This window comes from Lagenorhynchus albirostris, chromosome 4 (assembly GCF_949774975.1).
Source record: "Lagenorhynchus albirostris chromosome 4, mLagAlb1.1, whole genome shotgun sequence".
Lineage (NCBI taxonomy): Eukaryota > Metazoa > Chordata > Mammalia > Artiodactyla > Delphinidae > Lagenorhynchus > Lagenorhynchus albirostris.
In genome coordinates, this window is record NC_083098.1 from 2374634 (window position 1) to 2401611 (window position 26978).

Consider the following 26978-nt stretch of genomic DNA (forward strand, 5'->3'; position numbering starts at 1 on the left):
AAAGCAGGATTTTTAAGGTATGCCTATGTCTTCTCTGTTTTAGATATTTTACTTTAACTGCCTTTTTAAAGAAATAGTAGCTATCATATGAAACACCAAATGCTGGTACTTCTCAACATTAACCTCTGTGTGAGAACTCTTCCCCGAGTTCCAGAATCATTGGCAAGTGCTGACACAACACCTGGAGAGGGCGTGTCCCACAGACCCTGTGAACCCAACACATTAGAGAGTAAACAGACCACCTTGCGTGCTTCCCGGATTCTCCACAGCTCGTCCTGAGATGAGGCAGCATTCTCCTGGGCCCTCAGCCTCCTGTCCTGGGAGTCGGCTTCGTCTCTGCATCACCTGTATCTCCAGCACGTACAAGTTCACTGACGAGTTCTACTGAGTTTCCGTCCTAAATACTTCCTGAAACCAACCTTTCCTTCCTCTCTGCACGTCTCACTCTCTTAATCCAGTCAGCCCCACCAGGAATACAGCCATTTACCCACTCCCCTACATTCAATGTTTCCCCGTAAATACATTCTCCCCACAGCCTCCAGAGTGTTCCATTTAAATGCAAATCTTAAGAACTCACCTCTCTACTTAAAACTCTCAAATGATTCCCCTTTCCTATTGGATAAGCTACATATTTCTTGCCATGGTCTGGCTTATTCCTGTTTCCCCTTGTCTCACACTTCCCATCCTACAAACACTGCACTGTGTGTAATTCCTGGATCGCACTTATGCCTGTCCTGATGGGACTGCACTTAAATGAGGTGTTCTTGGGGTCAAGCAAGATGGCAACATAGGAGGCCTCTGTGGTTCTCCCCCTCAGGGCTCCGCACAGCGGAAGCAGGCAAAAATGAAAGGGACCCACTGAGTCCTCAAGGATATACTGTACAGCAACAGAGAATATAGCCAAGATTTTATAATTATTTTAAATGGATTATAATCTATAAAAATATTGAATCACTATGTTGCACACCTGAAGCTAATAAAATATTGCAAATCAATGACACTGCAATTTAAAAAGAGCTGCTATCTGAGGATTAGGCTTCTGACTTAGCATGCATCTAGGGGTTGGCCAACGTCCTCCCTGGAGACTGGGGAAGCTAAGCAGACACTTCTCCTGTTTTATCCCTCCAGTCCTCTCTAAGTTGTTAAGTTGCCAGTATCCCCCAGAAGGATCTTGTACACGTCTGGACCCCAGCTTTGGGGCTGCTGCCTAAGGGACAGGCCCCAGGATCACCAGCTCTGACAGCCTTGCTATCAGAAGCTTGCATTCATAAAGAAGCAGGTCTTAATGGGTACAGGAGCACCCTCCCCATTCCTCTGTGGCTTTACACCGGGGCCAGCACAGAGGGAGAGCAGGAAAAACACCCATCTCCAAGTTTACCCCTGGAAGGGCCTTAATTACTTACTCTGCCAGTTGCTGTCTGAGGACCCACCTTCCAATCAGCCTGCATCTCTAGGTGCAACTACAATTCTCCCCTTTGGGACACTGACAGGTCTTGGCATGTTCTCAACTGCTAGAACAAATAAGAATGAAGACGGTGGCTTGGACAATCACAAACGTTTCAGAGACAAACCGGAGCTCGGGCCAGGCTGATTGATAAGGTTTATCTTCCACACGAGACCACTCTGTCAAGACTGGGAGAGGCGGCCGTTTTATCTAATGTGCAGAGACCAACACACAGAGTCAAGAAAAATGAAGAAACAGAGGAATACATTCCAAACGAAAGAACAGGATAAATCTCCAGAAACAGATCTTAGTGAAATGCAGATATGCGACCTACCTGACAGAGAGTTCAAGATGGTGGGCATAAAGATGGAACCATGAAGAAATAGAGGATCTGAACAGACCAATTATAGTAAGAGGCTAGTCAATTACTAGTAAAGAGGTTGAACCAACAAAGAAAAGTACAAGATAAGATGGCTTCTCTGGTGAATTCTACCAAATATTTAAAGAAGAGTTAATACCAATTTTTTCTCAAACTCTTCTAAAAATCAGAAGAGGACGGAACACTTCCAAACTCATTTAATGAGGCCAGATATCAAATCCAGACAAGGACACTACAAGAAAAGAACATTTCAGACCAATATTCCAGGTGAACATTCATTAAAAAATATTCAACAATTCATCCCACCACCACCTCCTGCCCCGAGATTCGGATTGACATATATACACTAATATGTATAAAATAGATAATTAATAAGAACATGCTTTTTAATAAAAAAAAAATAAAATTAAAACTTTAAAAATTCAACAAAATATTAGCAAAGCTAATTAAACAGTACATTAAAAGGATCATACACCATAATCAAGCAGGATTTATTTCAAGGATGTGAGGATGATTCAACATCTGCAAATCAATCAGTATGAAATACCACATTAACAAATGGAAGGATAAAAATTATCAATAGATATAGAAAAAATGTTTGACAAAATTCAATTCTTTTCATGATAAAAACTCTCAACAAATTGGGTATAGAGGGAATGTTCCTCAACATAATGAAGGCCATATATGACAAGCCCACATCTAACATCATACTCAATGGTGAAAAGCTGATAGCTTTTTCTCTAAGATCAGGAACAAGACAGGGATGCCCACTCTCACCATTTCTATTCAGCATAGTACTGGAAATCCTAGCCTGAGCAATTAAGTAAGAAAAAGCAATAAATGACATCCAAACTGGAAAGGAAGAAGTAAAATTGTCTCTCTTTGCAGATGACAAGTTACTGTATATAGCAAACCCTAAAGACTTCACCAAAAAACTGTTAGAACTAATAAACTCATTAAAGTGTCAGAATAAAAAATCAACATACAAAAATCAGTTGCATTTCTGTACACCAACAATGAACTATCTGAAAAAGAAATTGAGAACACAATACATTTACAATAGCATCAAAAAGAAAAAAATACTATACACTGAATCCTATAAGATATTGATGAAAGAAATTGAAGAAGACCCAAATAAATGGAAAGTTATTCTGCATGTATGGATAGAAGAATTAATATTGTCAAAATGTCCATACTACTCAAAGCCATCTACAGAGTCAGTGCAATCCCTATCAAAATTCCAATAGCATTTTTCACAGAAAGAGAAAAAAAAATCCTAAAATTTGTATGAAATCACAAAAGACCACAAATAGCCAAAACAATTTTGAAAAAGAAGAAATAAGCTAGAGGCAGACTCCCTGCTTTCCAACTATATTACAAGGCTTTAGAAACCAAAACAGTGTGTTATTGACATTAAAAACAGACAAATCCATGGAACAGACTAGAGAAATAAACCCATGTATATATGACAAATTAGTTTTTGATAAAGGAGCCAAGATTATACAATCAGGAAATGATAGTTTCTTCAATAAATGGTGTTGAGAAAACCAGATTGTCACATGCAAAAGAATGAAATTGGACCCCAATTTTACACCATACACAAAAATCAACTCAAAATGAATTAAAGACTTGAACATAGAACCTGAAACCATAAAAATCCTAGAAGAAAACATAAGGGCTAAGCCCCCGACATGGGTCTTGGCAATGATTTTTTTTGGATTTGACACCAAAAGCGAAAATAAACCAGTAGGCTTATTTCAAACTAAAAAGCTTCTGTGCATCAAAGAAAACCACCAACAGAATGAAAAGGCAACCTATGGAGTGGCAGAAAATATTTGCAATTCTTATATTTGATAAGGGGTCATATCTGAAATATATAAGGAATTTATCACAATAGCATAAAAACAAATAACTTGAATTAAAAATGGGCAAAGGAACTGAATAGACATTTTTCCAAAGAAGACACACAAATGGCCAACTGGTACATGAAAAGGTGCTCAATATCATTAATTATCAAAAAGATGGAAATCAAAAATCACAATGAGATATTACTTCTCCTTTCAGGATGGCTAGTATTAAAAAGACAAGAGATAGCAAATGCTGGCAAGGATGTGGAGAAAAGTGAATTACTGTATACTGTTGGTGGGAATGCAAGTTGGTGCAGCCACTATGGAAAACAGTATGGAGTTTACTCAAGAAATTAAAAATAGAACTACCATATGATCCAGCAATCCCACCTCTGGGCTCTACTCAAAGGAAATGAAAGCATCATCTCCAAGAGATATCTGTACTCCTATGTTCACTGCAGCATTATTCATAAGAGTCAAGGTATGGAAACAACCTAAATCTCTGTCAATGCATGAATTGATTAAGAAAATGTGATATATATATATATAATATATATTATGTACTATGTATATTTTATATATATATATATATATATATGTATTCCACTGTGGAATATTATTCAGCCTCAATATACATGGACATGCAGGGTATTATGTTAAGTGAAATAAGCCAGGAAGAGAAAGACAAATAGTGCATGGTGTCACTTGTATGTGAAAAATTTTTAAAAAAAGTCATACTTACAGAAACAGAGAATAGAAAAGTGGTTGCCTGAGGTGGGGGTCAGGGAAGGGAGAAGTTGGTAAAAGGGTTCAAACTTTTAGGTGTAAGGTGAATAAGGTTTGAGGATCTAGTGTATAACACGGTGACTATTGTTGATAACACAGTATTGTATAATTGAAATTTAGTAAGTGAATAGAACTGAAATGTTCCTACAAACAAACAAGGGTAAAACTGTGAGGCGATGAATGTGTTAATTAACTTGATGGGGATAATCCTTGCACAATGATGTATACGTGTATCAAATAATCACATTTTATACTTTAATTTCTATTTTATTTGTTAATTATACTTAAATAAAGCTAAAAAATAATTAAAAAAAGAAGTGTTCTGTTTACCTACATCTCAACCTTCATCTGGTTAATCTCTACTTGATTCAATTTAGGTGTCAGCCTTTAGTGATTTTCCTCTGCCCTGGGCTCCAAGATATAACGTGCATAATAAGTTTTGCTTTTGCCTTGTTATATTTCTTAATCATATGCCTATTTATTTCATTTCTGACTGCCCTTCTCACATGGTCCTAACCATTTGCTTACTTGAATGAAGTCTGGAAACTTCTTGAGGAAAGCTTCTGTTGTACCCACGTTTTATCCACTGTTACGTCAAGCTCATTATTTAGAATATCCTTGTCCCGTTTAATTTGTTGAATTAATTAATGTATTGAAACACTTTTCCAATAAATATTTCTGCTATAGGATTGCTATTAATTGGGGTAAAATTAATTAAAATCCATGTAATCAGAGCCCTTAAAGAAAACAAAATGAAAACTTCACTTATTCTTTCCATTTTTGGACTTCATTCTAAGTTCATTTTAAAAAATATACAAAAGCTTAATATGTTTTGAGTCATATAAATTGATTTTATTCAATCAATGATCAAGTGTGTCACAAAAGAAAAGAATAATCAATATTGTTTCCATCTGAATAACTATTTATATCAATATTATTCTTTATCTTTAATTGAAGAACTGAAACTCCCCGGAATGAAGATCTTTTTCTATTTACTGTCCTGAGTGATTAAAATCCTCGTGTTTTTTCTTCTTTTTATTTTCTCTGTCTCAGCCAATAATGTCTCAGGTTTGGAACCTGGATCCTTCTGCAGCATCTGCGTCCAAGCCTTTCCGATAGCCTGCATGTTCACGGTTCCAGGGGATCGATAGGAAGGCAGGGGATGATCTTCACCTTATTGAAGCTTCATCACGGGAAACTAGGGTATTGACATTTATAATCCAATTTTGGTAACGAATTCAGCTAAAATAGGCTCTGCCAGTCATTTCAGAGCTGTCACCCCCCTGCCCCTGTCCCACCCCCTCACACATATAACGACTTTCCTTGATGCTTTTTCATTACGGAACACAAATTGAAACTTCACAGAATATGTACGCATATATAAAATCTTAAGCATTGCAAACCAGATTTAAAAAGAAAATGATTATTTCCTATATTGAAACAAAGACTGAGTAAAACAGAAATGAAGATTTTATGTATAATATTTATTTCTAGCCTTAATGCTGAAGTTATATTTAAACATACACACAAAACAGCAACAGTAAAAGCGACCGAGCAAATGAACAAATGACAGAATGGATAATATTTTTATTTCTTCCGTTTTTACTGTAATTTTATCCTTGCTTCAGAAACGCTTACATTTTAGATAATTACCAAAATTGAACAGCAGAGGGCAGAAAATAGCAAACTGTTTCTTTGAGCACGCTTTTATATTCAATTGTATTCCTGGTAGTTTTGAAATTTTCAAATTTGATTTTATTACTGATCAATTTGAGGTATTTTCTTGAAACAGAGTTTCTAAGTATTAAAAATAAATTGCAGTATTTTTCATTTATTTGCATAACCACTTCCTTCAGCCAATTTAAATTTATCACATTGATACTGACAGTATTCTATGCCTGAAAAATGTTATGTAATAAATGTTATAGTGAATTTGAAAAAGTTCCATGAATGATAATATAAGTACAGTGATGCTAATACTGCAGGAGATGTATCTATATATGGTGCCAAACGTACATGCCTTGTGAAAGGCACATTAACAGAAAAACAGTTGAATTACAAGTCATGCCTACTAAAATTATTTCCATTTTATACATGAATTATAATTGGTCACTAAACAGTAATACTTGCCTTGAGTTATTACATATTATTTACTAGGAAAGGTGCTTCTATGATTCAGCAAATTCTTATTTTATATTGTTTGTTTTTATAGAATGTAATTCAGTCAATTTTGAGTCCATCTTTTCCCCTGACTTTAAAATAGATTAAGATGAAAATAGTTTTTAAAAAGTCCTCTTTAAAAAAAAAATTAATTTACATTGACCCATACTTCAACCATGACCAATTATCCACATTTAACTTTCTCTCTCTCTCTCTTCTTTCATTCCTAGTTACTTGGCATGAAGTTGAAGTTTTTCTTGTGGAAAAAAACTGAATGAAGAAAAAATATGGCTGAAAAAAGTATTTTTTATTTTGCCCTGAGCTGTTATTCATTCTTTTACGCATTAAAAATATTTTAGAGAATAATTCAAATCATTTTGGTGCCTTCCATCACAACTAGTGATTGAATAGATAAGATGTATTTAATTATTGTTTATATTGTAAACTTGGATATATATTTATTTATGTCTTCCTTACCATTTTTATTCTTTTTTAATTTTTTAAAAGGCTAAATGCATTTTGACTCACAACACCTGTTATATGCAGAGAAGTGTTTATTAACGGACTAAAATAAATTCTTGGTGACAAAATTGGGAGGTATTTTTACCTGTAGTATAAAAAAACTTAATAATTGATTATGTATATTTTTACTTCCTGGCTTAGGAAAATATACCGAAAATCAAAAACAGGGAAAGACCATGATTTGAAATGGATTACAGGATTAGAGAGCCATAGAGGCCGCTTTGCTCATCTTCCTCATTTTTTAAAAAAATTGAGGCCCAAAGTGATTAAGGGTCAAGTATGAGACCCTACAAGGTCAACAAGGAGGCTGTACGAATGATACTCATGGGACGAGTGCCCAGGATAGCAGCACGATAGGCTAACTCTTGGCGTTCTGACATATTACCAGGCTACGCCTTCCGTATCGTGGGCTCCGATCTCCCGCCTTCTGGAAACAGTCACTTGTACTCAGTCGTCCTTGATTTCTTCGTTTAAACCGCAAAAGCCATAGACGGAGTGAGGAATTTCTGCCACAGCAGGTCCCAGGCATCAGTTTGGCAGGCAGTGTGAGGCCCGTAAGTTCCCACAGTTAAGTCCAGGCTTCCATCCTGCCCACCATCCCCCTCCCCACAAACTTCTAATCCCTTGCGTCATCTTTCTTCTCCAGTGGTCTCCAGTTCGCGGGTTCAAAGGGGTGAGAGCTTAGTTTACTTTCTTTGGGCGGTGATATTTTCAAAACTCACGACCGAAACGCGATGCCGCAGCCGGTTTCTAACTCAGTCTCTGGGAAAAGCTGTGCAGCTCAGCGGCCTTTCCAGACTTGCTTCATCTTTTAATTTCTTTATCCTACGAAGCTTTCCTTGAAACGGAGTCCTCTGCTTTCAAGCTGTGTAAAGACATACTTCTACGGAGCCAAGACTACACATGTCTCTACGACGGGGTTGGGGGGGAAGGGGGGGAAGTCTGCAGTGAAAGCTGCGAGAGGGACCCGCACGCAGCAGGCTGGGCACAGTGTAAAGATGGGATTTCCATGCAAAGTATTTCAAAGGTTCAGTCTCGATCTTCTCCTGTGCGGCTTTGGCCTTTAAAGATAGACCTCGGGGTTTTCCCTGGATCCTGGCTACCTCTCATTTAGCTAAAGTTGACAGTTTTGGAACCCCTCCTCATGGGTGTTTTGTTTGCTCGCTTGCTTTCCTGGTGGATCAGGTGCGGTGGGAGGCAGCGTTTCTCTATTGCTAGGAGGGTTTTACAGGCTCTGGAAGATAAAAATCAGAATTGCTTGTATCGTACGGCCGCAGGGCCTGGTGAGAGAACACTTCACCGCCAGCAGCACGGAGCCACTCGGCTTCGCACGGCAGCCGGAAACGGGCTTTGCTGCGTCCGGTCCGTGCTGGAGCAGCTCGCGGCGCCGCAGCTGCCGCGGCGGCACAAAGGTAGCGCCGCGCCGCGCCGCGCAGGCGGGAGCGGGGGCGCTGTCCGCGGTGCTGAAAGGCGAGCGCCGGTGGGCGCGACAGCTCGCGAGACCCGAGGTCTCGCCCGGAGGCCGCGGCACCCCGGCTCCGAGCCGCGCTCCCAGCTCCGCGCGCGCGACGCCGTGGCGCGCGGGGCGCGCGGGGGGAGGGGCGCCCCGGCAGCCCGCCCGCCCGCCGCGACTCGCGCACGCGCGCCGGACCCGTCTCTGAGACTCGCGTGCGTGCGTGCGTGCGTGTGTGTGTGTGTGTGTGTGTGCGCGTGTGCGCGTGTGTGCGTGTGTGTGTGTGCGCGCGCGCGCGCGCGTGTGAGAGCGGGGAGAGGGAGAAGCGCGCGAGGGTGAGTGTGTGAGTGCATGGGAGGGTGCTGAGTGTGCCGAGGCGCTGGGACCACAGCGGCAGCCTGCTGGAAGCTGCATCCAGCCAGTCTCCGGACTTCGCGAGCGGGGACCGGGCGCAGGGCGGCAGCCACCCGCAGGACCTTGGAAATAGGGATTCCTCTGCCACCACGTCGGGTTTCTAGCAGCTCGGTGCTACATTGCTGTGTCAAAATGCAGAGGATCTAATTTGCCGAGGAGAACTGCCAAAGAAGGAAGAGGAGGAAAAGGGGGGAAAGAAAGGGTATTTTGTGGATGCTCTACTTTTCTTGGAAATGCAAAAGATTATGCATATATCTGTCCTCCTTTCTCCTGTTTTGTGGGGACTGATTTTTGGTGTCTCTTCTAACAGCATACAGATAGGTAGGTATCCTTTGTGCTCTGCTTTTGAATTGTGCATAATTTGGTGGTAATCTTTGTTCACGGTGGACAAATTAATTCATGTCATGTAGACTTATGTCATACCTTGACTGCATTCCAGATTTAAACTGCCTGGAATATATATGTTTTTTTTAAGATGAGGCAAGGGCAGAAGACTATGCCTCTGATACAAGAGAGGGAAAGGGCTTCTCATTAATGACCCCCAGATTTTTATTCCTTCTGCCGTCACAGCATCTTCCGGTTTGTTCAGGTTCTGTAGGGGTTCTGAACGCACAGCTTGTGATCACTAGGGAGGGAGGACGTTTCTGGCCACCCACCTTGCCCTCGGGCCCCCCTGTGCCTTGACCCTCGGCCTAGGATGCTGCCGCCCCCCCGCACACGCACACACACACCGGCTCCCGGGTCCGTGGATGTGTTTATTCGGCCTGCTAGTGTGAACGAGGGGCTCCGGGGCAGTCGGGCGCTAGCGGGCTCCCCTGCTTTCCGCCGGGCGCTGACACTGTCCTCCCGCTTGGTGTTTGTTCTTTGCAGGGGGGCTGTTTCCCAGGGGCGCCGATCAGGAATACAGTGCATTTCGGGTAGGGATGGTTCAGTTCTCCACTTCGGAGTTCAGACTGACACCCCACATCGACAATTTGGAGGTAGCCAACAGCTTCGCAGTCACCAATGCTTGTGAGTAAGGAATATTTATGTCCTTTCGGGGGGCCGCACGCGGAAAGCGGGCTGGTGTGTGTGTGTGTGTGTGTTCCTGCGTGTCGGTGTCGGGGCACAGTGACTGCACGCGCGCGTGCGTGTGGCAGCGTCGGGGGAAGGTGTCGGCGATCGCGCGGACGCCCGCTGGCTGGGGCCTGGGGGGCGGTGAAGAGCCAGCGAAAGGCGGCGGGGAGTGTGCGCTCTGGGGCTCGGGTGGGGTGGGTGTCGGAGGTGAGGGGACGCCCTTGGGTGCAGGGCTACCGGCGTAGCTGGAGTCTTCAAGGCGAGCCCTTCACCCCTGTGCCCCGCGAGCACGCGGTGCCCTGGGGCGCGCCGTCGGGCTGCTGGGTAGACGTCACGGCCCCGGTTTGAAATCTGCAGGCCCCGCTCGGGGTCCCCGTGCGGACCCCGTGAGCCTGTATGCTCCCCCGAGACGGGACACGTTGTCACAGCGGTCCCGCAGTGCGCTCGGCACCCGAGGCCCCCCGAGGGGCGCGGCGCGGCTGACGCAGGCCGGGGATCGCGGCCCCGGGAGCTGCGGGCCGAGCGCTCCGGCGAGCGTGCCCGGGGCGCCGCGGGCCCTCGCCGGCCGGGGCGCTGGTTCGCAGGTCGCGGGGCTCCCGCCGAGGCAGCGGGAGGAGAAGGACCCGAAAGCGGCGGGATGCGCCGAGTTCGGAAGGTGGAGAAGCCGCCGACCAGCCATTTTAGTCTTCGCAGCCGTCCTGCTAGTCCCGGCGCGGCGCGCGGTGTCCGGGGACCGGCCGCGGAGCTCCATCCAGGCCTCAGAGTGCTGGGACCCAAGCAATTAAGTCCCCGCGCGGTTCCGTGGGAAGGCCGGCGGGCCCGAGTCCAGGCGCGGCCGCCCCCGGACCCCCTGCCCTCTGCCAGCGGCTGGCATCCTTTCCTGCCGACTGGGTTGCGGGGACTCTTTTCGGACTTGACGTTCTCAGTGTTTACTGCACAGCTGACAGTCTCGCGGGGGGACTTGCTGATGGCTCCCCTCCCACTCCGGCTACTTGCAAAGGAGCCCGCGGAACATGACCGCAGAGAAAGGCCGACCGCGGAGTCCCCACGGTAGACAGGCAGCTGGTGGCCGTCCCGCTGCTCCGTGATAAGCCTTAATTGTAGAGCCCATGGGTTAGCTTGACTGTAGTGTCAGAAACAGCATCCGCTCGGTTTGAAGCTCCCGTCCACCGAATGAATGAAGGAACGGAACCACCGGCTTTGACCGATAGAGCGGGGGTCGTCATCACGGTCCTGTTAGATGCTTAGAAGTCAACTGTTTATGAAAACCTGTTTAAGAGGATTTCAGTGTTGTGTGTTTTCTTCAGATGTTGGTTCTAAGTGAGAAAAGCAACTGGGCATGGTGGGGAGGAGAGAGAGAGAAAGAGGGAGAGAGGGAAAGAGAGAGAGAGAGGCTTAAGTGGATTTGCAGTTAAAAAAAACTCCATAGAAGAATATAATAATATATATCTTGGAAAATTTATATATGTATACATGTATGTATACAAAGAAACCGGCTGTAGTTTAAGTTTTGAAGACTTTTTATGCTTGACCTGTTTACCTATCAGATTTTGATTATTCATTTTATTTGATATCAGGTTTCCATTTTTTCCCCCTGAATTGTGAGTTTGACACACAATTGTGCTAAGTATCTGACTGTATGTAATTGTATACTAGTGTGAAAATGCTGTGGAAAGTAATGAACCTAAGGCAAGACTATGATTATTGGAAGGATCTAGATTTTTAAAACAAGGTGAGAAGAATTTGAATATGGTCAATGACAGAGAAGTTCACTCATTGGTGAAAATCATGCCAGGGCCTGACTGAGAGCACAGGAGATGGGTCCCCTGAAAGCAATGAATATGTCTTCATTCCAAATGCTGAATGACTGTGCTGGGCCTTTGTAAAGACTAAAAAGTAATGGTTAGGTAAGGTTAGGTGACTAGTTTAGGTCCTCAGTCTCAGTATTTTTGGATAGGTTTATTTAATATAAATTTAATTGAAATAAGATATGTAGACAGAAACTGTACATATATTCAACACATATATAAATCCATACATTTCCACAGAATGAGTATATCCATGTAATAAGAGATAGATTTCATTTAAAAAAAACACAATTTAATTTCCTTGACCATAATTCTGAGAAAATGGGAAAATCAGATCTTCATTTTGCACAGATTTTTTTCTTGTTGTTTTACTTAGAAAATGGAGCTGAGATAAAAAGTTACATGTGTCCAGGTCCCAAATTTTCTCCTCCATGCATTATTCTAGGACAGTAAAACAAATGATGGTGAAGAATTGAATGCATTTTCAAGTTTCCGACACGGGAATTCAGAGCCATGGTCTCTGGTTCTCCCGTGTTATAAGTAGTCTTACTGATTGCTGAGCAGAGCTAGTTGAGGCCCTGGTATGGAAGAGAGACTTATTGAATAGAATTTTCTGGAGTTGACATTAACTCATCGACCAGGCACTCAATTTCTTCATTCCTTTGGGAATTTTACAATCTAGAGTTTGCAAAATGAAATGGAGTGTTTGTATCCTTTTTTTTTTCCCAAGAGCAATAGAAAATGTAAAATTAGTTTACCTCTTTTCAGAGAGAGAGAGAGAGGTGCTTGTATAAACTACACTCACAAAGTTAACAGTCAAAAAATGAATGGAGATCTCTAATATCAAATTTATTAAGATGAGTCTTGATCACTTAAATCATGCTCAAGGCTTTTTCTCCTTAGCCTTTGTTTCCTTGTCTTCTCAGACAGGGGAGTCCATGATTCTTTCCTATATGAAGTGGAAGCAGCAATGTCAAATCTGTTGATAGAAACCCAACCGACTTTCTTCCATTTCTTCCAGAAATCTAAGGAATTCTGCTTCTTCACTCCAGTATTAAAATGTGTATCATCAATCAGTGTTCATAAAGTAGCTTGTCCTTCCTCCGAGTTAAACTGTAAAAATCCCATAGGGTAAATTTAACCCTAAATGTAACGTATAAATTTAATATATTAAGAAAGCAGAGTTGTAAACCTTAATATAATTTCAAAATAGAAAAGATATTAGTCTGCTAATTTTGGTTGTATTCCTGAGATGGAGGGACTTCTTTGGAACTGCTGAGGCCGATGGGGCTTTCAAGGCGAATGGGGCTTTCAGGGTCCAGCAGGATCCATGGAATGGGTTAAAGTTATGCAAACGAAATGAAGTCATTATATTCTGAACTGGGTAAGTGACTGTGCAGGCTCTGAACTCCCTCCCACTCCCTCTTTCACAGTCACAGTGGGAATAATGGAAGGACCTACTTGTTCCCATTTGTTTCCATGGGTACCTGAGGAAATAAAGACAGATTTCCAATTTCTTACTTTCTCCTTTTATTTTCCCCTCCCTCCCCACTTCCTTTCTTCCTTCTTTCTGATTAGCTAGAGAGCCTACTAAAGTGAGGTGGTTTTTTTTTTCCTTGAAGGTTGCTCAAACATATGACTTCAATATGAGAAAATCCATGAAATCAGAAAAATAAATAAATTAGCATCTGATATTCAACAGTTGAATCAGTAATGGACCTCAAGAATTCTTTCCTTCCTTCCTTCCCCCCTGCCCCCTTCAGTATTTGCTGAGTGTCTTCTAGATGTCAGAGAATAAATGAATGCTGTTCCTATAGTGATTCATTTTTTCCTAACCTTTCCCCTCAATGCTCTTTCAAATAGTTTTCAAATCCTTATTGGCCTGGACGCCTTTCCTATGCACTGTCTGCTGGGTCTTGTCTAAGAAGTTTAGTCTGAGGATGTGGAGATATTCTAGTAGTTTTTCTACAAAAGCAATTTATTACTGTAACTCAACATTTTTGTGAAAATAATAAATGTGATATCGGCATATGTGTATACACCACACGTTGTGTATAGGTTAACAAAATCAACAGCAGGTTTTAGGCGAATACTACATATGTTTACATTCTAAAATGTTTTAATAAAGTTTAATGTACTATTTACAAAAACTCTGTTTTAGTAAATTTGTTTTATTTTAAACAACATAAAACTGTCTAAAAGGGCTATGAACTTGAGTATTTGATCACATAGGGCTTTGGAATTAAAAATATTCAATAGTAAATGTCCTCTTCAAAATCTTTCCTATTTTTTACTGAAAGACTTTGACAAATAGCTATTAAGCTATTTAAAAATAATTTAATAGTTTCATATTTCAATTTCATAACAATAAATTATAAAAATATTAAATTTCAAGAAACACCAGATAAAATCTACTTTTCCTCTAAGCCAGCAGATGGAGATGTTGGAGAAATACTGTTCTTTTGTAAAACTGCTGTGCACACTGCCTTTTGAAGCAACGTAAACCCATTCCTTTAGAGAGATGGAAGAAATATGTGTAAATGGCACCTGTTTTGGAAAAACTCACTTAAAATGATGTGTTTGAAAAATAACTCCGAATTCCTTTTAAAAAGAGTGCCTTCGATTTTATTTTAAAAATAGATTCTCTTCAGTCTTCTTGTGAATTTGATTTGGAAAGAAATTCAGGAACATTACTGATTATAAATGCTCTTGGACGAGAGAGAATTCTAAAAGTATGCTTCTTCCTTGGAGAAAGAATCAAGGCTTTTTAACCTTGACTCTTCAGATCTTATTTATTTACTTATTTTATGGGAGTAGAGTTGATTTACAATGTGGTGTTAGTTTCAGGTGTACAGCAAAGCGATTCATATATATATATATATATATATAATTTTCCTTTATTGATTACTACAAAATATTGAGTAGCGTTCCCTGTGCTATCCAGTAGGTCCTTCAGATATTATTTTAAGGTATATTTATTATCATTGAATTTTAGTCATGAATTATTGAGATTGTGTATCTGTGTTCATCACATTAATTGGTGCTTGGTAAACCTTTATTACACTTTGCATGAATTTGTGTGTGTGTGTTTGTATAGTTATATTATAATTATAGATTTTGAGTAATTATAGATTGGCTGGGCTATCATGTTTTGTCATTTTGTCGAGGTAATTACGAGAGCCTGGAGTTACCCACTTTAATGTATGCCAAAATTTCATAAAAGGAGAATCAACTTGGATGCTCTTAAGCAATTATGAGAATTTGTGGTGTGAAGAAAACTGGGGACAAATGTACCAGAACACACTACCTTACAACCTAGGGTGTAAATCTTCGATTATAAGCAATTGGAAGTTACAAAGAGTGAAGTAGCTCTTAATACGTGAGAATAATTAATTTATCATTGGATTTTTTGTAGTTAAGCTTTCATACTCCATGTATATCACAAGAGAATTTCAAGAAAAGACATTATACCAAACAAATCAAAGAATGGCTTTGGTTGAAATATTCTATTTAGGATGTGAGAAACTGAGTATTTAAATAAAAGTTACTGTATGAAACTATAGAAGCTTCATAGTAACAGGAATTTATTCCTGTGCTATTCCTTTCTGAGGTCTTGCAGACTTCAACCTGCTGACTCAAGAGGTTTCCCTTTCATGTCAAGCCTTTAAAGTGATGGGGTCATTGCACCTTGACATTAGGACCGTAAAATGCTGATTCATGCCAGAGCCCAGATTCTCTCGGAATCTCTTCCAAAAACACTCACACCTTCAGACGTTCTGGAGCCCTGACGATGTTAAGGAAGGCTTTAGAGGACCAGTTGTTCCCTGGTTATTCCATCAGGTGTTGCCGTATGGTTGACTTTTCAAAGAGCGTGGGGTGTTTTCCCTCCTCTTCCTCTGTTCTCCTCCCTTTTAAAAAAAGTCACTGAAAGTGCTTAATCTGCAGAGCAGATGCTATTACAGGAAATAAACTTAAACTGAAAAAGTTTTTTTTTTTTTTTTTTTTTAGGTAAGCAGAGGATATACTCCACAGAGCTAAAATCTTGTATTAGATTTAAACATTTTATTGGGATGTTAGTGGCCACTGAGTAAATTATATTTTTCTTCTTTAACTGAATTCTACTGAAGACTCCCCAGACATGATTAAAATTCTAGCTCTTTTATTCCAGCAATTTTCATTCAGATTTTCTGAGGTTTTCTCTAATGTTCTAAATAACTCATTGCCAAATGTCATAAGTAACTATGCCTCGTCAATACAATAGGAAAATTAGTTGCTGAATTCAAGGTTACCCGCGATTTTTTTTCGAATCTCAAAATCACCCACGATTTAAAAATTTCCCCAAACTAAAAGGTTTCTCAAAGCAGGTTTCACTAATTTGGGAGAAATATGAATGTGATTCTTACAGAGGTGTCCATTAGTAGTCTAATACCTATTATTTTTGGTTACTCTTCAATTTAAAGTATTTTGTCATTTTTGATAATGTTAATTTATAGAATGAAGGCATTTAAAAATTAACGTGGAGAATGAAAACATGCCTTTCTTAATGGCAGGGTCATGCTACTGCTGGCTTTGTATCCTTCACGATTTTTTTATCTGTTACGCAGACTGCATATAGCGGAATTTCTTGTTATAGAATTATACTTGTTTAAGTCAGAATTTTGCTCTTACGCTACTTTTGGATTTCAGAAGAGAGAATTTATTTGGTAAAATCTGCCTCCGATCCTGTTTAGATAGAGGTGTGACACATTTTTCATTTTCATCTACAACTTAGATATGTTCAAAGTTATTATATTTATCCCTAAAGCTACATTGCTCTGTGTTAAAATGCTTTGCTGAAATAAATGCTGTTGGGGTGATGCAGAAGCCATGTTGCAGTGGTTAGAATACAGGGATCCTTTCTCAGGGCTCTGAGGATTATGGGTGTGCCCCACTTCCATTTGTGTTTTGGACTTTCCACAAAAAGTGACTGTTCGTATATCTTGAATAGCCACAGAATTGTCTTATCTCCCCCATCCCCCCATCCCCAGGATATTATATACCACAATTTTCTGTGAATTCCTTCATTTTTTATTTAAATTTAAAAAACTCCAATATTTATTTTATTTTTAATTAATTTTTACTGGCGTATAGTTGATTTACAATGTTGTGTTAGTTTCTGCTGTACAACAAAGTGAATCAGTTATACATATACATGTATCCACTCTTTTTAAAATTCTTTTCCCATATAGGTCATTACAGAGTATTGAGTAGAGTTCCCTGTGCTATACAGTAGGTCCTTATTAGTTATCCATTTCGTATATAGTAGTGTCAATCCCAATCTCCCAATTTATTCCTCCCTACCTCCTTTCCCCCTTGGTAACCATAGCAAAATTTTTACAAAGCACCGAATTACAAAAATATATTTTTTTAGAGATATTTGAGAATGAGAAATTTATAGACACAGTTTCCTACGGACCAGTTGCTTTAATATTTGCACTAATGGGTGTGATAATTTTATATGTGTGCCTTTTTTTTTTTTGTATTGGCAGTTTATCCTTAGAATTTGTTTTCCAGTAATTTAGCTATTTTTATCCTATTGATAGCTTGCTTCAGCAAAAATAAAACCCAACTTGTAATTATAGTTTTATTTTTCATATGTTAATTAACATAATATTGCAAAAAATCATCCAAAATGCTTAGTACTAATGTGTAGCTTAAGATTAAAGACAGTTTTAAAATGTAGAACCTTGACAATTATAAGAGTCTTCAACTGAATAGAACAAGTAGGTTTGGGAGATAAGGGTTCATTATAGAAGGGGATTTATGAGGAGATAGTTTCTTAGATTGTTTTACTTTTCACCTCAACATTTCTTAAAGAAATGACATATACCCGTCACAGTTTTACTATTTAAATTGTTATTCAGAATTTCACTTTATAGTTTTAGTTATGTTAATATCTACATTTTTTTCCTGATTTTATTTTAGTATGTACAGTATGAGCCCAAACTGAATTGAATTGAGAAATGCCTGAATTCTAGTTTGTCTACAGTCCTCTGAACAGGGCATCATATTTCTACTGAGCTATTTACCCTTTGTGTAAAGTTAATTTCAAACTATAAATACTATGGTATTCACTTTATGCTGCTCTGATACTTGTACTCTGATCAAATTTCAGTACCTCAGAAGGTGTCCCTTCAATGCACATATTTTCCGTCTAATCTTTATAAAAACCCAGTGATACTGATTGAAGTGATAGAAATATGTTTATATAAACTGAGTGTATCTATGCTTGTTATGAAAACATAGAGAAGTGTTACCTAATTCTTCATCGCTACAACATAATATGGCCTTGGTCAATCATTTCTAACTTCAGCATAAAATTAATTGAAGCTCATGTTATATAACTTGATAAAAAAAAGGTTTTCTCAGCCCTTAAACCTTTTGCAGCTGATACTAAGACTTTGCATTAAAATACTCTTTCAGAATTAGTATTCATTTTACAATTTCCCTTGCATAAGTATTGGGTCCACTGCAGTAAGAATATGTCAGCAATATGTGATTATGTATTTTTTATTGTTTATGCAAGAATAAAAGGATAGAATGAGCATTTTGAAATAATTATTTTCACGCCAAAAGGAAAAAAAAATCCTTTGTTGTAGATTGAAATTGCAAGATTTCTTAATGTGTCAGAGGGGGACTGTGGACAAACAGGAAAGATTCCAAGAGGCAGTGTAACTGGGTGTACTAGGCAGAGGAGTTGGAATTTGGAACTGGGAGGTTTTTCCTTTTCTCTCTCTTTCTGTTTAAGCTTCTCGTTGACCTGGTGTTTGCTTAGTTTGCATGGCTGCAGTCAGGCTTCTACACTAACATTGAGCGACTATAAAATACTGAATTCTTATCATCATATTACTTTTGATTGGTAGAATTTGTTAGATACTATTAACTACTTCCAGAGGGAGGAAAGAAAGAACAGAAACATTCTGGATCCCTCATAGGCAAAAACACCACTTTCAGGCACTTTATCATTCTAGGCTGGTAAAAGAGTCGTTCTTGCTAAAACATTGACAGAAAAGTTTCAGAAAACGCTGTAGCTAAAAATATGTAATGTGGAACATACTACTAGGGTTTGAATTTATGAGAGTCGTAATAAACTTTATCTCCTGCTTGGGGTTCCTGAGATGATTTAGCATGATAAATGCTAAATAGAGCTTATCAGCAGAACACAGAAAAAATTGTCTTTTAGTTTGTTATCTGGTGGTGATTTATTCTCCTTTTATTTTTTTATTTTTTTTTTATTTTTGCGGTACGCGGGCCTCTCACTGCTGTGGCCTCTCCCGTTGTGGAGCACAGGCTCCGGACGCGCAGGCTCAGCGGCCATGGCTCACGGGCCCAGCCGCTCCGCGGCACGTGGGATCTTCCCGGACCGGGGCACGAACCCGTGTCCCCTGCATCGGCAGGCGGACTCTCAACCACTGTGCCACCAGGGAAGCCCTATTCTCCTTTTTTAACATCTAGATAATGGTCATTACAATCCTAGATATATTTTAAAATATGTTAGCATGTCTTACAAGAATATTTAACAAAATTAATGATAATTCTTGAGTGATATATAGGGTTTTTTGTCATTAAAGTTAGTCACGCAAAAAATTATTGAAGTGCAATTTGGGACTGAAACGCAGAACACAATGAGTAGTTTCAATCTGAAGAATAAAGATTGTAAGGTGTAGGGGGATCAGTTTAGTCCATATATTGGGGAATATTGTCATCTACATTTTAGTGGCACTAATTTGGAACATTTTAAACATATTCCTCAAAGGTTTCATGTAAGCTATTTATTGTGAATTGCAGATATTGAAAAGGACTGCCTGTTTTCAATAATCCAGCTATCACAGAAGTAGCTCCTGGATTCTAGAATGGGAGGAGGGCTTCCCTTAAAAAAAAAAAGTCTCTCTTCCTCACAAGAATTTGGCAAGGAAAGTTCTGGAAGTGCCGATCTCCAGCCGTGGTAGGGAAAGTGTGTGTTTGCTAGTTTTTCTAGAGAGATACACTTCAGTTTAGGGCATGAGTTTCTTCTTTATTCATATCTTATCTTGTGCTTGGGAGGAATTGAAAGATTTCAATCTCATTTTCAGTTTGTGTATGAAATGGAGGTATTGAGCTTTGTAATTCCTGAGCACTTTCACAGTTTGTAGCTTTATTCGTTTTATCAGTTTTTAAGTTTTTACTAGTTTACAGTGTTATTATTAATTTCCATCTGGAGAGGAAATTTTAGGAACAGAGGCAACAATTCAGAGGGAATATTGAGGAACAATAGAGTTTCGGTTTTTTTCTTTATCTCTCAGGACACAGACAAGTCAAGAATCGTCATCTTAATGATAAATGCGCAAGCGTTTTCTCTACAAAAATAAAAGACGATGCTTCTTTGCAGTTTGCAGCCATGGTGTCCTGGGACACAGAAGAGCGTTAGTTGAGTCTGAACTTGGAACGGAATTCTGGTCCTACTGTTAGATGTGTGGCATCAGACAAGTTGTTTAGCGCAGCTGAGTCTCCGTTTCCACCTTTGTAAAAGGGAATCATACATTATAGGATTATTTTGGAGATGGAGAATAGGCGTAAAAGCCTGTGTTGGGCACGTCTAAGTGCATGGAAGTTAGCGGGCTTGTTGTCACTTTCTGTGTTGAGATCTTTGGATGGTTTTGATAAGCACTTGTTGAGGACAGAGGAAAATGCATGTCTAGTTTCTTGCTGGAATCTTTTTCTGCTGTTTGTATACCAGGGCAGGACTGTTGGGTGACGAAGAAGAGACTAACGAAACAAACCGCATAAGCCCCTTAAAGATATGTTTAGCACGCTGAAATAGGAGAATGGTTTTTAGAAGCCAAGATGCTGAAACTCAAGCATTATCACCATGTTGCATGTCGCTTCCAGGAGGATGTTGAACAGTTTGGGCTGTTCATCCCTGGTGGAGCTTTCAAGCACATAATTAAGATAGCTACACACATTGTCTAGCTGTACACATTATAGATTCCTCATGATTTATTTCACCTAATTAATTAAATTATATTTATTTAAATGAAAAGCAGATGAGAGAACCCAAGCTTTAGAACCAGACAGATGTGGGTTTGAATATGATTAGGAGCTTTACGACACAAAGCGTGCATTTTTCTCTTTTGTGGGATGAAGCTGTTTCCTCATCATGCCTGATACTGTTATTGGGGGTTGAAATGAGAAAATAAAAGCCTTGATTAGTTTGTCATAAGTGACCCCAATATTCCCTTCTTCCCTGTATCCCAGCCTTTTACTGTGAACCAAACAGCGTGCTTGGAGAGGTGGAGGAAAATAAAATGGAAATTCTTGTCTTCAGAGAGCTTATATATTCGATAGCTTTATATTTATGCATAACTTTTGTCTTCTCAAAACACTTGCCTAGCTGTTTGGTCTTCACTGTAGCTCTGTACAGTTTATAGGATAAATGGAATTATTATTATACCCATTTCCAGGTGAGAAAACAAATTGGAGTTGTTCTAAGCAACTCTAAATTTGTGGAGGAACATCTTTTAGAAAACACATCTTCTGCTTCCTGGGTCAGTGTTTTCACAGTGTCAGAGGGCAACGCAGCCAGTATATTAAAATGAGCAGGTGTGGTTTGAAATTACGGCTCCAACATTTACCAGTTGTGAGACTTCGTATATATCAGTTAAACTTTCTAATCCTGTTTCCTCTTCTGTAAAATGGGGGCTATTATAATACCTGCCTCATGAGGAAATTGTCAGATTCCAAAGATAATCATTGCTCCATATAAGACAGTGACTGATGCTGCTAATTTCAGTGATTTCCTATCTCCCCGAGTGCATATTAATTACATACTTAGCTCCATGCTTTTAGAGGCATGGAAGGGAAGTAGCTAAGGAGATCTAACATAGCTCTCTGTGTAATTTTTAAATTAGTAAGCTTCTTTAATACAACCATTTGAGCTAATACTGGAGACTAGGGTTTTATTGTTGTCATTTTTAGAATACTGGTGAATGTGCACATTTACCAAGAATTTTAATGTGTTCTTGATCCCCAAACAGATAAGCATTAAGAACTAAAAATCATGCATGAGGTAAAGAATGCAGATTTGGGTTATCATTAAGTGTGCATATGTAATACTGTTCAGTTATCCGTTCCACCATCAGTACATTTGAGCAAATAAAAATGATGGTGTCGTTGCCCGTGATGAGGGTGACATTAGACACGGGACTGGCTCCTTATGGCTTCTTCCCCGTGGATCAGTCATCTGCCTCTTACTGCATCCAAATCCGTCACAGGATTCTCTTCTTTCTTTACCTTTCCAAAATTTTAGTAGATACCTGTTTAATGTCAAACTTTTAGGTAATGTCTCAGGTGACAAAGAACAAGATAAGGTTTCTGTATTGGAAATTATTCATGGGTGCAGAATTATTTTATGACAAAAGTAGAAGTAGTTAATCCACGTCAGCTACATGATTTTCGTATTATTGTAGAATGTATAGTGTACTCATTGTTTCCGGATCATTTATAAATATTATCGTATACCTTGGAACTAGATTTGGATCAAAGTGTCTTAAGAGCAGAAATGGTAACTATAAAAATTATGAAGAAAATATAAAAGAGGTAGAAACTGAAAACTCATTGCTTGTCTACTGACTTAGAATATATTGTTGAAAAATGGGGCAACTAAATGAGGAACTAGTGATATTAACAGTGGTGTGAATTGCAGGTCTTTTGTAAACAATTTTAAGTTTTGAATTAGATTTGGAGATGATAATTTATATTTTATTTTGCAAGATTTCCCTTTTTTTTGGCCTCTCTGCCAAAAGTTCTTCAATTCAGTTTGAAATATCATAGACTGCAGAAATTGCTGGGTAGTTTTATATAAAATAATTTGATGTTGAGTAAATTATTTAATTATTATAAATACTATTTTAGTTTGTTACTGAAGAAGCAGGTTGCAAGTCTTCCAATACTGTAATACATTGTATAAAATATTAAAAATGTTGATGCATATAACTATTATGAGTAATCTAAGAGACACACCTGGCTAGTTCTCCTGTAATGTTGCAACAGATTTTATATGATCTAAACGATTATAATAACAGTTTGAAAATTTCAGGTGGCAAAATCTTGATTATCTGAAAAAAATTGAATCAGTTTTAACATGTAGAAGAAATATATGAAAGTATTAATAATTGGTCAACAATATCATTTAGGTATTGTGGGTGATTTAAAACCTAAAACATGCAAAAATTAGAATTTAGATTCTTAAGGATTGTGTTTTGAGGTTTAAACATTATGAAGTAAGTAACTCAGTCACGTGGTAATTTTTAAACATTACAAAAGGGGATACAATAAATACTACCTGTGTCTTTTCTCCCCTAATTCCGCTTCTCTCAGATAATCACCATCAATGGTTTTCAGCAATACTAGTGTCATAAATACACTGTTCTTTCCGTATCTTGATAATTTGCTATATTAACATAAACTGGAGACCTCTTTTATCTGCACAGTTTCCTCCTTTAGAGTTCCTGCGTGGTATTCTGTTGTTATTTAGCCTGTCTTTTGTTGATGACTGTTTCCATCCTTTCCTGACTATGTTAATAATGTGTACCAGTGGGTTTGCAGAATAGATTTCTGTGAGTGGAATGACTGAGTCAAGGGATGTTTGCATTTAAAATTTTGCTACCTACTCAAAAAAGCTATGCGATTTACATTGCTACCTAGAGTGTAGGACGATGCCTGCTTTCACCTACACTTGGGACTAGTGTACAACATTAAACTTGTCTAAGGTTTGCTATTGCTATTTCACTGCTTAGATTTACGATACGTTTTGACTGAAGTTAAACGTTTCTCACCACATTATTTGCCATTCTGTGTATGCGTGTGCATGTGCTCGCACTCAAGCGTCTGTTCATAGCTTTGCCTAGTTTTCTCTTGGGTTGTGGCTCTATTTATTATTTATCGATACAACATACATGAAAGTAACACCTACTTGTCATGAGTTGCCACTATCTTAGCCAGATTTTTTGTATTGAAGTATAGCTGATGTACAACGTTATGTTAAGTTCTGCTGGACAGAAAAGTGATTCAGTTATGCATATATACACATTCTTTTTCTGATTCTTTTCCATGGTGGTATATCACAGGGTATTGAATATAGTTCCCTGTGCTCTGCAGTAGGACCTTGTTGTTTATCCATTCTATAAATACTAGTTTGCATCTGCTAATCCCAAACTCCCAGTCCATCCCTCCCCAGCTGCCTCCACCGTGGCAACCCCAAGTCTGTTCTCATGTCTGTTGTTCTTCTTTTAACCTCTTCATGATTTTTTAAAACCATGATTTCTGTTTATAATTTTTAAGAATGCATATATTCTTAAATTTTCTTCAGTCAAATTTAGAAGTGGTTTATTTTATTGCTTCAGGATTTTTGTGCTTTGCTCAGAAAGACTTTCCCACTCAGGGTGGTTTAAAGAAAAAGAACCGCTCATCCTTTTACTTAATACCCATCCTATTTTGGTTTCAAGATTTGAAACGTATCTTTCATCTGGATTTATTTGGGATAAATACTAAAATAGGTATATAGCCTTTTCTTTCATAAGGTTAGCCAAATTTCACAGCATATAAAAAAAATCCATTTTTTCCTCCTCGATTTGAAATGCCATCAGATATTCTTCTTGTGTAAATAGTTCCTCAGGGATTTAAAAACAAAAAGGAAACTTACCCAGAAAATGAAATAAACAAGATTAAAACTCTGTTACAGGCAAAGGAATGTACGTTCTGCAAGGTACTTGTTTCCTGAGTAATGCTGTCCCTATAAACTGTGGTTCTGTGTCACTGTGGTCTCAGATCAATAAAGAGGATATCAGACTCTGAAGGTTCACTGAGCCCAGAGGGATAAATAAAGGATTGTGTTATGTTTCTGGCTTGCATTACAGCACTAATGTCACCTAAATGGACTGCTGGTTTGCCTATTCTTAACCTATATCAAGGCTTAAGTAATGGGTTATGATTATGACTTGGGTTTCGAATGTCCCTTTGAAGATAACTTAGTGTCACAATCCATATACGTTCACAAATAGAATATTAAAACCAGAGGATGCAGTTCATATGCAATAAAGGTAAAGGAATTCAGATGCTCGTGGTTTTATTAACTTATAGTTTCATCCTCAGTTTGTCATAAAAACTAGTTATGTGGTCTCTCTAAAGCCAAATATCCAGCTATCTATGGTATAAATCTGATTTAAACTGGAATGCTAAATACAATACTAAATTGTTAATTTCATCAGCGAATACTTTCAGTTTGCCTTATGGTGGATGGCATGCACTGTGTATTTTTGGCCAAACATCAGGGAATTTATAAATCTTTAACAACTACATTTTGTGGAACTCTGAACTTGAAGTGCCTTTCCATGATCATTAAAATGGAAAGATTTTAACTTTCGAGATAACAATTTTACAAAATGTATTTCATTCAGTTTCTTTAAGTCTCTAGTCATCTGTTTCTATTTTAATATCTTTTGGAGAATAGAAAAATGTTACCTGGATGAACATAAAACAGTTACATAGGCAGAACTTCAGTGTTAATTTTTTATGCTAATACTTTAAACAAATTAAATATTTTCCTAACATTGGCTTGGTCTCATTCCTTACTCTACTCCTAAAGGCAAAGGAAAGTCAGAAAACGCCATTTTTCAGAACTAAAGATGCTGATGTACCACTAAGGGTGTATGTAATGTAGTTCTGGTCCCACAGGACAGACAAAGGTGGACTAAACAGATTTTTCTAAAGGACTCCATGGAGCACAGACCCTGTTCTCTTTTAAGGGATGACTTCTGCTTCTCTTTTCTTACTTTTTTTTTTGGCTGTACTTACACTTGTGTCTAAATGGATATTAATATATGTCATAATAATTTTTTGTTTTGATTTAAAAACCTCAACGTTTGAATTAGCTTTCCATTTACTTTTAATTCTCTTTGGCAAATTCAGGTTTCAAAGCACTCTGTAATCATATTTGTCCTTATTTCCATTCATTTTTATTTAGCTCTAAGTTTTCTCAAGGCATTTGTACATCATAATGTTTCTCAGGTGAATCTAATTCAGGACACATTTATTTAAATCTTCCTCCAAAATTAACATAAAAACTTTCTAAAGTTCTGATTAGAAAAATTTTCCTAATTATAAAAGTACTTATTAGGTGGAAAACTTGGAAAACACAAAAGAAAATAAAAATCAACATTAATTTTACTCAAAAAATAATCACTTGTTAATATTTACCAGCGTTCTTTTGTACTTAATGTCATACCTGAAACATTTTTGGATGGCAGTAAAGCCATTTATAAAATTAATTTTCATGGGTTAGTAATACTTATCCCCTAGATTAATTAATCGTCTATTTTTTTTTTTTTTTTTTTTTTTGCGTTACGCGGGCCTCTCACTGCTGCGGCCTCTCCCGTTGCGGAGCACAGGCTCCGGACGTGCAGGCTCAGCGGCCATGGCTCACGGGCCCAGCCGCTCCACGGCATGTGGGATCTTCCCGGACCAGGGCACGAACCCGCGTCCCCTGCATCGACAGGCGAACTGTCAACCACTGCGCCACCAAGGAAGCCCTCGTCTCCTATTTTTACAGATTTTTTTTGAATCCTTCTTTTATCCATTATAAAATATTGCTGCAAATACAAATCTTCTGCATATGTATTTTCCCTCATTTCTGATGACTGAAGTATTATCACTGGATAAAAGGCCATGAAGCATTTAGTTAAGTATTTCTGGTAAACGCTAAGGAAAGCCATACCAATTTATAATCCTAGCAACAGTCTATAAAAAGTCTAATCTCACAGACCCTCAGATCAGTGTTAGTACTTTTAAACATCCTTATATATTTCATCACCAGAAGATCCTTTTTGTTATATAAAACAAGTTTTCATGTTTGTTACACATTTATGTTTCTTTTTTCACAAATTGTTTATTACAATCTTGTACCCAAATTTCATTGCCATCTTGGTATTTTTGTCCCCATTGAGTTGCATAAGTTATTTAGTCAAGATCAGTGTGGGAGAGGAAGATGGGGCTAGGGAGTTGCCCATCCGGCAGTTAAATGCTGTGGCCAGACAAG

At 38.7% G+C, this 26978-nt stretch overlaps 1 protein-coding gene across 1 annotated transcript in view; it reads left to right on the forward strand.

Moving 5' to 3' along the window:
• Positions 1-9238: 9238 nt before the first annotated feature.
• The window catches only part of GRIA2 (glutamate ionotropic receptor AMPA type subunit 2), a 158490-nt gene continuing 140750 nt past the window's right edge, over positions 9239-26978 (forward strand). The window contains exons 1-2 of the mRNA XM_060147078.1: positions 9239-9326; positions 9876-10016. Coding sequence (XP_060003061.1) covers positions 9239-9326; positions 9876-10016 — 229 coding nt within the window. The remainder of the gene's footprint in view (positions 9327-9875; positions 10017-26978) is intronic.